At 52.8% G+C, this 10,721-nt stretch overlaps 1 protein-coding gene across 1 annotated transcript; it reads right to left on the bottom strand.

Moving 5' to 3' along the window:
• Positions 1 to 79: 79 nt before the first annotated feature.
• PPP4C (protein phosphatase 4 catalytic subunit) lies at positions 80 to 8,165 on the bottom strand. Its single transcript, XM_040259379.1, has 9 exons — positions 8,056 to 8,165; positions 7,663 to 7,824; positions 4,015 to 4,066; positions 3,014 to 3,064; positions 2,697 to 2,798; positions 1,934 to 2,107; positions 1,717 to 1,843; positions 559 to 748; positions 80 to 478 (listed from the first exon to the last, which is right to left on the bottom strand). Exons 2-9 carry the CDS (start codon positions 7,758 to 7,760, stop codon positions 349 to 351), a joined length of 924 nt encoding a protein of 307 aa, XP_040115313.1. The 5' UTR covers positions 7,761 to 7,824; positions 8,056 to 8,165; the 3' UTR covers positions 80 to 348.
• Positions 8,166 to 10,721: the final 2,556 nt, after the last annotated feature.

Genomic DNA, 10,721 nt, shown 5'->3' on the forward strand with positions numbered 1-10,721 from the left:
TGCTCATACCCAGTCAACACCACCGAAAGACCATTTTTCTTCTTTTATTAGAATTTTTTTCTTTTTTTTTGTTTTTCTCAAAATTTTTGTCTAAAAACAAACCAAAAAAAAAAAAAAGAAGGAAAAAAAGAAAACCAAAGTTATTGGAAACTTCATGGTTCAAGTGGGGAGATGGGAGGAGGAGCATGGAACTGAGGCTCCCAGCCTCTCCAGAAAAGTCCTCACCCTCGAAGTGCCCTCTTTTGCAGGGAGGGGAAAGCCGGGGACAGCACCCCCATGCCCAGCCTCCGTCTGAAGAGGGCAGAGTCACAGTGGTCCGGGGGCCGGAGGGGGGCAGGGCCGAAGGGGTCACAGGAAGTAGTCGGCCACAGGCTTTTTGGAGGGGATGCCCCGTGTCTCTTGGGGAGCGGCCTCGAAGATGATGAAATCTTTCTGGAGATGCTCATCCAGCTCCAAGATGGCTGCCACATTCCCACAGCTGGAAGTCGGGGGCAGCAGTGTTAACAGCGTGGCTCAGCCTGGATCCCTACCTCAACCTCCCCAGCCCAGGCAGCTCACCGGTAGCAGTAGTTGGGTGCCGACCACACAGTGAGTACAGTCTCGTTGAAGTGCCACTTGTAACCTTCCATCACCAGTTGGTGGGCACGGCAGATCATGTCAATGTCGTTGGCTGCATTGAATTGGGCCACCACGTCGCTGCCAAACAGGTAGCCAGCCCCACGGGGGCTCACACCCCAGCCTGTTGTGTCTGAGGCAAGCGAGGGACAGGATGGTGAGAGCACGTCCTCAGGGCTGCCCGCTGCCCTTCGCAGAATAGCCTGCCTCCCTCCCCAGTGAGGCCTGTGCGGCAAGAGCACAGGGCCCAGAGGTATCCTGAGGGAGCCTCGGGACAGGACAGCAAATGCTGAAGCGGACACGCTCCAAAGAAGAAAGAATTTCCTGATGGTTGGAGCCGCCTGATTATCAGAGCGACCATCTAATTTACTGTCCAAACAGGTACACGCAAGAGTGAGCAAGAGTGAAAGGAGGTGCTGACAGTAAGCACCTGGGACAGCACCCGTGACTCAGGGCAGCCCAGCTGGCAGGGAGGGAGGGACAGGGCAGAGAGGGAGCGGAGGTTGGTGTCATAGCACAAGAGGCCCAGACTGGTACTGGGAGGTTTAATTCTCATCTCGGCGATGCTCCATACTAGCTAACGCCCACAACATGAGGACGCCTTGTGTGTACGTGTTAAGTGACTTCAGTTATGTCTGACTTTGTGACCCTATGGACTGTAGCCCACCAGACTCCTGTCCTTGGGATTCTCCAGGCAAGGGTTGCCATGCCCTCCTCCCCGGGATCTTCCCAACCCAGGGATTGAACCCGCATCTCTTACGTCTCCTGCACTGGCAGGCGAGTTCTGGGGGCAATCATTCTGGGAGGCTGATCCTTGCAGCAGCCCCTTCACATTCAGGAAGCTGATGATTCACATTCAACAAGCCCCTGAGGTATGACATACATGCCCCCCCACCCCCTAGCTCAAAGCACCCAGCTACCCTCATCCCTGCTCCTCATAGAGGATGCCAGCCCATTGGCCATCAAGCACCAATGCCAGTGAAGACCAGCCCCACTCTGCCCCAAACTCACCTGCCCGAGGCCACCCCTTCCAGGCACCTGCTCTAACCACAGGACCCCCTCGGTCACTCACCAAACTAAGAGCAGAGCTCTTGCCCTCACCTTCAGGGTCGGACCAGAGCAGGTCACACATGGGCCCATCATGGGGCACCTCTTGCTTTCGGTCAATTGTCCGGATCTGGTCCAGCGTCTGGATGGAGGGGGAGAGCCCCCCGTGCACACAAAAGATCTACAGGGATAGCAAGACCGGCTGAGGCCCGGCGTCTCTTGCAGCCCTGCTGGCCCCTCCCGTCCCCAGGGAGCTGCGTGGTGGACCTACCTTGCCATCGATGATGGCCGACAGGCTGAGGTAGTCAAAGATCTCAGTGCAGTAGCGCCACACGGTCACCGAGCCGTACTTGCGCAGACACTCGTCGTAGAAGCCGTAGACCTGGGTGATCTGACGGCTCTCGTGGTTGCCCCGGATCAGGGTGATGCGGTCAGGATAGCGAACCTGCAGGCAGTCACCATGCAGGGCCTGTCCCTCCCTCCTCGACGTCCTCATGTCTGCCAGCCCCGCTCCACCCTCGCCACCACCACCCCGGTCCAGATTCCGGTCATCTCTGCCCGGATCGTGCCACACTGACCTTACAGGCACCCCGACCCGCCTCCAGAGGATGCAAAGCCGAATCCTCTCACACTCCCTCCCACCCCCGACTTCAACTACAAACCTAACCGTCCCTCCTTCATCCACCAGGTACGGACCAAGCCCTTAGCAAGACATTTAGAGCACTTTGTTATCTGGCCTCTTACAATCTCTCCTACCAATGGATACTATATCTAGCTGAACTCCACTCTGGGCCACTTTCTGAACAGGGTGAGCCTCTCTTCCCTCCCGCTATGATGCTGTCCCCACCTCGACCTCATCAGATGCCCCCAAGTCAAGGAAAGCTGCCTGACCACCCAAGCAGCAACGGTCCATCACCAGCAGCACAGCTCAAGAGTTGGGGGCAGATGAGGCAGGAAATGAGGGCAGAAAGGATGCAGGCAGGTCAGATCAGAGGTGACCCAGGTCTTGGCTCCAGAAGCCAGGGGGTTCCCACCTTAAGTGCCAGCAGCAGGAGAAAGGTTTCGACACTGTAGAAACCACGATCCACAAAGTCCCCCATGAAGAGGTAGTTAGTCTCAGGGACGTCGCCACCCACCTGGGGAGGGAGGAAGAAGGTTCAGCTTGGTCCTAAACTCGCCCCAACCCACTGCAGCGGCCCATTTCCAGTCAAGTAGAGGCCTTTCTTCCACAACGGGCCTACCTAACTAGAGGCCTCTGACCCCCAACCCCATCACCAAAGTCTCCACTCTCAACTAAAGGGGTTTTGCAGTCATCCCCTGGGTCACCTTTCCTGGCATTCCCCACACTCACTCTGAACAGCTCCTTGAGGTCATAGAATTGTCCATGGATGTCACCACATACCTGGAAGTGAGGAGGCAGGTCAGAACTCAGAGTCTTAAAGCCTTGCTGCCAGGAGCTGTCCTTCAAAAACACCCTACTGCTTTACTTTTTTAAACATTTTGGCCTCATTGCACGGCACATGGGATCTTAGTTCCCACCAGGGATTAAACCCACAAGCCCACAACTCCTGCAGTGGAAGCACAGAGTCTTAACTGCTGGACCACCAGGCAAGTCCTGGCTTCATTTATTTATGGGTAAGAAATGGATTTATTTAGAGAAACACACTCCACAGACAGAATGTGGGCCATCTCAGAGGGCAAGAGCCGCCTGGAAGTCCCTGCTTTAGAAGATCCTTATCAGTCTCGGCTAAGTCAAGAGGGTGTGTGTGTACGTGCGTGCATGTGTGCACACGTGCTCAGGCATGCCCAACTCTTTGCAACCCCATGGACTGTAGCCCACCAGGCTCCTCTGTCTGTGGAATTTTCCAGGTAAGAATATGGAGCTGGTTGCCATTTCCTCTTCCAGGGGATCTTCCCTGGATTGAAAGCCTCTACTTCCCAGAGTCGAAAATCTACTCTCCCACCCCCATCCCCCCATCCCACTCTGAGTGCCAACTATTCTGTGGGCAAGAGCTAGAGCAAATTCTTTCCAGCTAGACTTGCAGCTCCCAGAGAACCTGGCCTCCTCCTCTCCCTACTCCCCTCCAGACACCCAGAATAAAGTCACTAGTAACACACAGGAACACGTGGAGTTCACTCACTCACCAAATTGAGAGTCCTTCTGCCCAGGCCAAGAGCATCCCTCCAGTGACTCCAAAGACCATGCCCACAACCACCATTTCTTCTAGCAAGGCTCTCTTGAAGATGGGGCTCCCAGGGATGAGGGGTAGACCCTGGAGCCCACAAGACTAAGGAGGATGCCCACAGGCCTAACAGACCGAGCTAGGCTGTGGGGGGACGGCGGGAACTCACTGTGACTGGAGAGTCCACCCTCTGCACGTTGCTCTCCTCCACCAAGATCTCTCTGGAGACAGAAGACCAAAGTTACCAGGGCCGGGCCAGCCCAACCCAATTTCTGACCTTTTCTGCAGGGGAAGAGAGGATGAGGCATGAACCTCCATGGGGCAGGTTGGAGGTGTACAATTCCCCCAGGCAAGGCTAATCACAGCCCCCAAGTTCGAGACCCTTATGTGGTTCCCCTCAGTCGACAGGCCAAAGCCCCAGCTCTTATTCAGCATCCAAGGCCTTCCCAAGGAGTCTGGGACTTTCCTGGCCTTGACCCTCCTGGCTGCTCCATTTCACACATCTGGCAACGACTCCCAGAAGACAGAGCTCCTCCTCCTGTCCACACAGTGCCTTGGCTGGGCTCTTACACCCCCTCTCTCCCCACCCCAGGGGCCTTCTTCCCCTGGAGTGTTCTTGGGCACAAGGGTGGTGCCCTGGGCAGGCCAGCCACCAGATCCACCTTCAAGGCGATATGCTGTTGCCACTCTTCTATCATTCAGAGGAAGCGAGGACTCTATGCTCCCTCTTTCCTTGCAGTGTGATCTACTTCTACCTGAACGAGCTTGACATGGAAATCACTGTCCATTACGGACACACAACGTTAAGTAGCGCTGTGCTTCCAGATTTTGTCCTTGATGATCAGAGGAGCAGCAGTTCGCACCACGTGCCAGGTCAGTCGTTAAAGAGTTCTGCATGGATGATGCACGCACTCAAACCACCACCCTCAAAGGTAGGTGCTATGATGATTCCCACGGCTCAGATGAAGAAAGCGGCTGTGGCCACACAGACAGGAACTGAACCAAGGCGGCCTACTCTGGGGTCTGGCTCTTATTAAGCGAGTCTGATGTGGGAGGCACCTGCTCAGCCATCACTCTCTCAGCCAGTCCCTTCCCACCAGACCAAGAGCTCCCTGGGCTCAGGGTGCACTGCGTAACTAAGGCAGCTCCAGGGAGGTGTGCCCTGGTTTCCAGGAATGGGAAGAGCCACTGGTGGTGATACAAGGGGCCAGAGAACAACCAGGCTCTCCCGCCTGTCCTTCATCTTGTACCAAACATCCTCACACCACTGCTTACAATACTTTTCCAACTGACTTGGGAGGTTCTTTCCATCCTCATGAGACAAAGAAACTGAGGTTAAGAGAGAAAAGGGGCAGGATCCAAGTCACAAAGCTGGAGGGTGGCTGGAACTCAGAGAACAGATCTCCTGAGACTTTACACCAGCCCTTTCCCTCGGTCAAAACCTGCCTCCGTGCCAGCAAGGCCTCAGCGCAATGTGGGAACCAGGCCCCGGCATCAGCCCTCTCAGGGCTCACACTTGCTCACTTTCACTGCTGACCACTGACCAAAGAATGAGATGCTATCTCTGGATATGCAGAATCTCATCTGAGCTCTGCAAGAATTTCAAAGACTTGGAGACATAAGAGTGACTGGACCAGGGTCATACCATTTACAGGTGACAAAGCTATACTTCATCCTGAAGACCACCTCATTCAAAACCCTCTGCTGTTCTCAACTGCTGATGTTTTTCACAGGAGCAAATGCAGCTCCCAGGCCTTTGCAGTTTCAAGATCTCGAGTGGAAAGTTCTTGACACCACCAGTCTCAGCCTGGGGCCCTAGTGGGTCCCCAGGAGGCCACGGCCAGATGCTTGAGATGGGCCTCTTCCAGACTGGGCCTGGGATAACAGTGGCCACTGCAGGCCCAAGCCGAGTTCCTCCCAGCTCCATCTCATGAGCTGGACAGGGCCCTCCCACTCCTCAGTAGCACCCTGCTGCCATTCACAGAGCCTAAATGTCTGCCGGGCTGTCAGTGAGCGTGGAGGATAGTCAAAGACCTGGATCCAAAACCACCTTCTCCTCCAATCGGCTGTGAGACCAGGGGTAAGAGGCTCAGTTTCCTCTTTTGTGAAATACTCACCTCTGCCCTGCCCACTGCACAGGGCTGCAAAGAACAATGAAAACTGAATACATAACTTCTGTTGTTCTGAAAATCCCACACTATCCAAGCATTAGCTATCATCATTGTCACACTGATCCAGGCCTTGTGAGGGGCATGAAACTTACAGGAAGAAGAATAGTGCCAGGCAGCAATGGGTTTAAGTTCCTAAAAGAATGCCAATGAAGACTGAGGGAGCAGGGATATCTGAAAACATCTTGGGGCTACTCTGGTTAGGGAAATCTTGAGCTGGCAAAACATGAAGGATCACAGAGGGCATTTAAAAGGGGGCTCTGTGTGTTCACCAAAACCCACACAGGCCCTGCCTGGCCATGACAGGTCTTTGTGAGGCAAAACCAAACAAAGAGCCCAATGGCCACTTTATCGGTGGCCTCGGTCAAGTCACTAGGCTTCAAGGAATCACAGCTTCCTATTCTGTAAATGGGGAAAATTATTCCAACTTTGTAGGACTGCTATGGGAAAGAGACGGACATAAGGTCTTTGCCAGTATAAGGCGAGGTGAACAGCGGGTCTGTTGTTCAAAAAAAAACGTGAGGTAATTCTGCTGACCCTTTCCCCACAGTTCTCTAGTGTGTAGAAGCCACAGACAGTTCCTCAGGAGGCAGGTAACTGGTCTCCACACAGCTGCCCACATCCTTTAGACTTCTATCCCTGTTCTTCTCCTGCTGTGAATGCCCTTCCTCAGTGGGCCGGCCCCCATCAGCCCTCCAAATTATTTTCAGCTTTCAAGGACACCTTTTCTAGTAAGTTCTGTCCTTATCAGCACTGCCCTCTTCCCACAAAGTAGGAACAATAACACCTAATGTTTGTCTAACACAGACATTTAACCAAAGCCTAAGCACATTCCAAGCACCAACTTACTCTTCACAATCATCTTAGTAAGTACTATTATCTTGCTTTATTATCTCCAGAAGAAGAAAGAGTCTCAGAGACCTCAAGATCACCAACATGGCTAGGAGGTGGTAAAGCTGATTCCATCCCAGTGCCGTCACATTCCAAAGCCTGGCTCTTAACCACTACCTCATCCTACTTCCCACAGAACCCTTAGCTGGGCCTCCCTTCACACCTTGCTTATTTCTCCTCTGGCTTATTTACTACTATTTCTTAGGCTCCCACAATCAATGTGAGTAATCCAATTCCACTTTCTTGCATTATGGCCCGAAAAGGGACAGGACGGGGAAAACTGGTTTTAGGACCCATCCTTCAACTGTTGAATATGAGAGTCCTCACTGGTAAGATGGGATCAATTCCACCCACCTTTTAAGGCTGTTACTGGAATTAAAAGAATACTATAAACCACAGAGGCTTTAGCTTTCCTGCCTTGAACTCCTGTTCTTGCTGACACCTCCTTTTATCATCTTATTCTTCGAGGTCTATCCCAAAGTTGAGTTCCTCCAAGAGACATTCTCTATTGCCCCGTAGACAGGGTTGTTCCTAAGTATTTTCTATACTTAACTCCACTGAAAGTACATCATTTAATACTTCAAGTTATCTTTATCCAGGCCTGTCTTCACCCAACAGGCTGGTAGCTCCTCGAGGGAAGAGGCCTTATTCTGCTCCTCTTTGGAAAGCTTCCAGGATGAGCCAGGCCCGAAGTTTTCAGCTGGGTTTACCCCAGGCCGAAACCCCAAACCTTTCTTCCCCGGAGCCACCGGGCTCACCTGGCTTTAGCGCACAGGGCTTTGACTTCACTCTCCTTGATGAGCTCGCAGCGCCGTAGCTGCTCGATCTGCCGGTCCAGGTCGCTGATCTCCGCCATGGCCCACCCCCCGGCGCGGGTCAGAGCCGGGGCCGCCGCCCCCTCCGCACCGCACAGGGGTCTCCTGGTAAAGGCGAAGATGAACCCGCGGATCAGAGTGTCCCTAGGGGGCGCCGGGTCAGCGGGGGCAACTCGATTCTGGAGCTGGCCCGGCACCCCCCCCAACTCCCGCCTCCCCTCACATCGGCCCCGGGGCCCCCAGCGTCCCGCAGCCCGGGCCGCCCCCCGCTAACTCCCGTCGAACTCCGCGGGCCCGCGCTGGGGACGGTGGCCTAGAGGGTTCTCCGACGATTACCGCCGCGGCGACTCCGGCTCTGGCTCTCGGGCTCCCTCTCTTCCTCCTTCCCTTCGCTTTGGGCCGCCGCCACCACCGCTTCTACTTCCGGCCCCGCCGCGGAAGCAACGGGAGACCAGTTCCGCCCCGAGCCGGATGTGGCGTCATACACGCACTCCCACTCCCGCGCCGCGCCCTTACCCCACCCCCTCAAGCCTAAGAAGGGCAATAAGCCCGAGGAACCGGATGTCGGCAACGAGCGGGCGGAAGTGGTGGTAGGCTAAGCTGATTGGCACCGGGAAGGCTGATAGGGACCTCAAACTCAGTAAGCCGGGGCACCGCCTTGTAGCTTTAGGTTACAAGTTTTTGTTTACCTGTTTTAATGGACCTCCCCCAGTACTGATCCCTAGTGACTAAGTGATAAAGAATCTGCTTGCAATGCAGGAGACCTTGGTTGGATCCCTGGGTTGGCAAGAGCCCCTGGGGAAGGGAATGGCAACCCCACTGCAGTATTCTTGCCTGGGAAATCTTATGGAGGAGCCTGGTGGGCTATAGTGCATGGGGTCGCAGAGTTGGACACGACTGAGCTACTAACACTTTCACTTTCCCCCATTACAATCCGTGAGAGATGGAACTTGGTCCTGTTCACACTTGGCAGCCCAGTGCTTACTTTGAACAAGGATGGACCCAGTTGGCATACAGAAGTGTTTGTTCAGTGGGTGAAGGAATTCTAGTCTCTTTCCAGGGCCCCAGAGGAATCTGCCCTGGGGACCTCTGAAATTAGAAGCCAAAAGGACTCCACCTTCCCCACACCAAGCGTATACCTCAATCAACATGACCTCCCTGATTCCAGAATGGTCCCTGGAACTCAGCTGCTTATTGTCTACAGTTGTGTTGGTTTTCTGAGAGGGAAACTGGCTAAAAGAGGTTAAGTAACTTGTTCACAGTTGCATAGCTAAAAACTTTGGATTTGAATCAAAGTTGATTTTGAACCCAGGAAGCTGTGTCCTGAGTTCTAATTTCTTCTCCTTCTGCCACTTACTCTTTCTGGTGTTCACGTTGTTGTTATAAACTTTATAAAAACACCCTAAACTGGCATTTGAAGTCCTCTGCTTCCCTAGTTTCTTGCTGCAGGCAGAGGAAGTGACTGGTCTTTAAACAAATTTCTTGGTGCCAGAGGCCTTTTGGAATGTCCATTTTGCTATCTTCTATGGACCCTCAATTTTTATCTGCTTTACTTCAGACTGTTTCACAGAGAGCTGAGTGAGGCTAGGTACAGTAGTGAGGCTGGCTGATTTGAAGGGACACTAGATACAGTTCGGTTTTGGATGTAGGCAACAGATGCAAATGTGCAGAGAAAGGGAAAGGACAAACAACTCCCAGGAGGTGCTAGGTTTCTATGCAGGTGACTGTAGGACTTCAGAAGGTGCAGAGATCAGAAAGATGAAAAATTTTTTTTCTTCCTCTAGAGTGGCGCTCAGACAGGAAAGAGTTTACATCAAGAAATTTGGGCAGTGCAGGACTAATGCAGTCCCTGGCTATGACTAGAATCTTTAATACCTGAAAAGATCTGGTGTCGTTAGTATACCCCACAGCCTGGGTGAATGGGGAAGGGGTCCAGGCATGACATAGGGTAAGTGCAGGACCCTCATTCTGGCTGCATTGAATGCAGAAGCCACAGAGCTTCAATTCTTAACCTGGAACAGCGCCACAGTTCTGTTGGTACACATTTGTGTGTCTGTGTTGTTAATGTGGGTGTTAGGATCCCAGGTTCTTCAAGGGGTTCCACAGCTCAGAAGTCAGCCCTTCTCCTTTTAAAGATGGGAAGACTGATGAGCTCAACAGTATTAAGATATTCATTCATAATCTTGTTTCAATCAATAAATTTCCCAGCAAGATGTCCTAAGGACGAATTGGTAATAATAGCATACTCCTATAGAATACTTCGGAGAAGGCAATGGCACCCCACTCCAGTACTCGTCTGGAAAATCCCATGGACCGAGGAGCCTGGTAGGCTACAGTCCATGGGGTCACTAAGAGTCAGATACGACTGAGTGACTTCCCTTCCACTTTTCACTTTCATGCATTGGAGAAGGAAATGGCAACCCACTCCAGAGTTCTTGCCTGGAGAATCCCAGGGATGGGGGAGCCTGGTGGGCTGCCATCTACAGGGTCGCACAGTCGGACACGACTGAAGCAACTTAGCAGCAACAGCAATCGCATTCATCTCTTCAAGAAACACTCATCTTTGGGACTTCCTTGACTAAAGTGACTTAGCATAGCATAGAATACTTATGTTGCCCACTTTACAGATTCAGGACAGCTTACTTTTTGTCAGTGGCTATTTTTTGTGTGTATGTCACAGGGGCCTTCTATACCTGTGAGTTCTGGGCCTAACCTGAGGCTGCAGCCTCCTAAGGAGGCTGCACACACACTTCCTAACTGTAAAGGCCTTATCAGATGCTGCTGGTAGAAGGAGCAGAGCACTAGCTGGTTGGAAGAAAATCCACAAGCTTTTCTCATGAAGCCCCGGGTAAGCATCAAACAGAGTACTAAAGGAGTCCACCTCCTTCACCTACTTTTCTGCTCCAGAAAGAAGAACATAAAGCAAGGGCTCTTTCTTCTCTGGGCTCTGCCACCTCCCCCAGGCCTCCCCTGCCCTAGAGATCACAGACATGCACACCAGA

This window comes from Oryx dammah, unplaced genomic scaffold (genome assembly GCF_014754425.2).
Source record: "Oryx dammah isolate SB20612 unplaced genomic scaffold, SCBI_Odam_1.1 HiC_scaffold_2, whole genome shotgun sequence".
NCBI lineage: Eukaryota > Metazoa > Chordata > Mammalia > Artiodactyla > Bovidae > Oryx > Oryx dammah.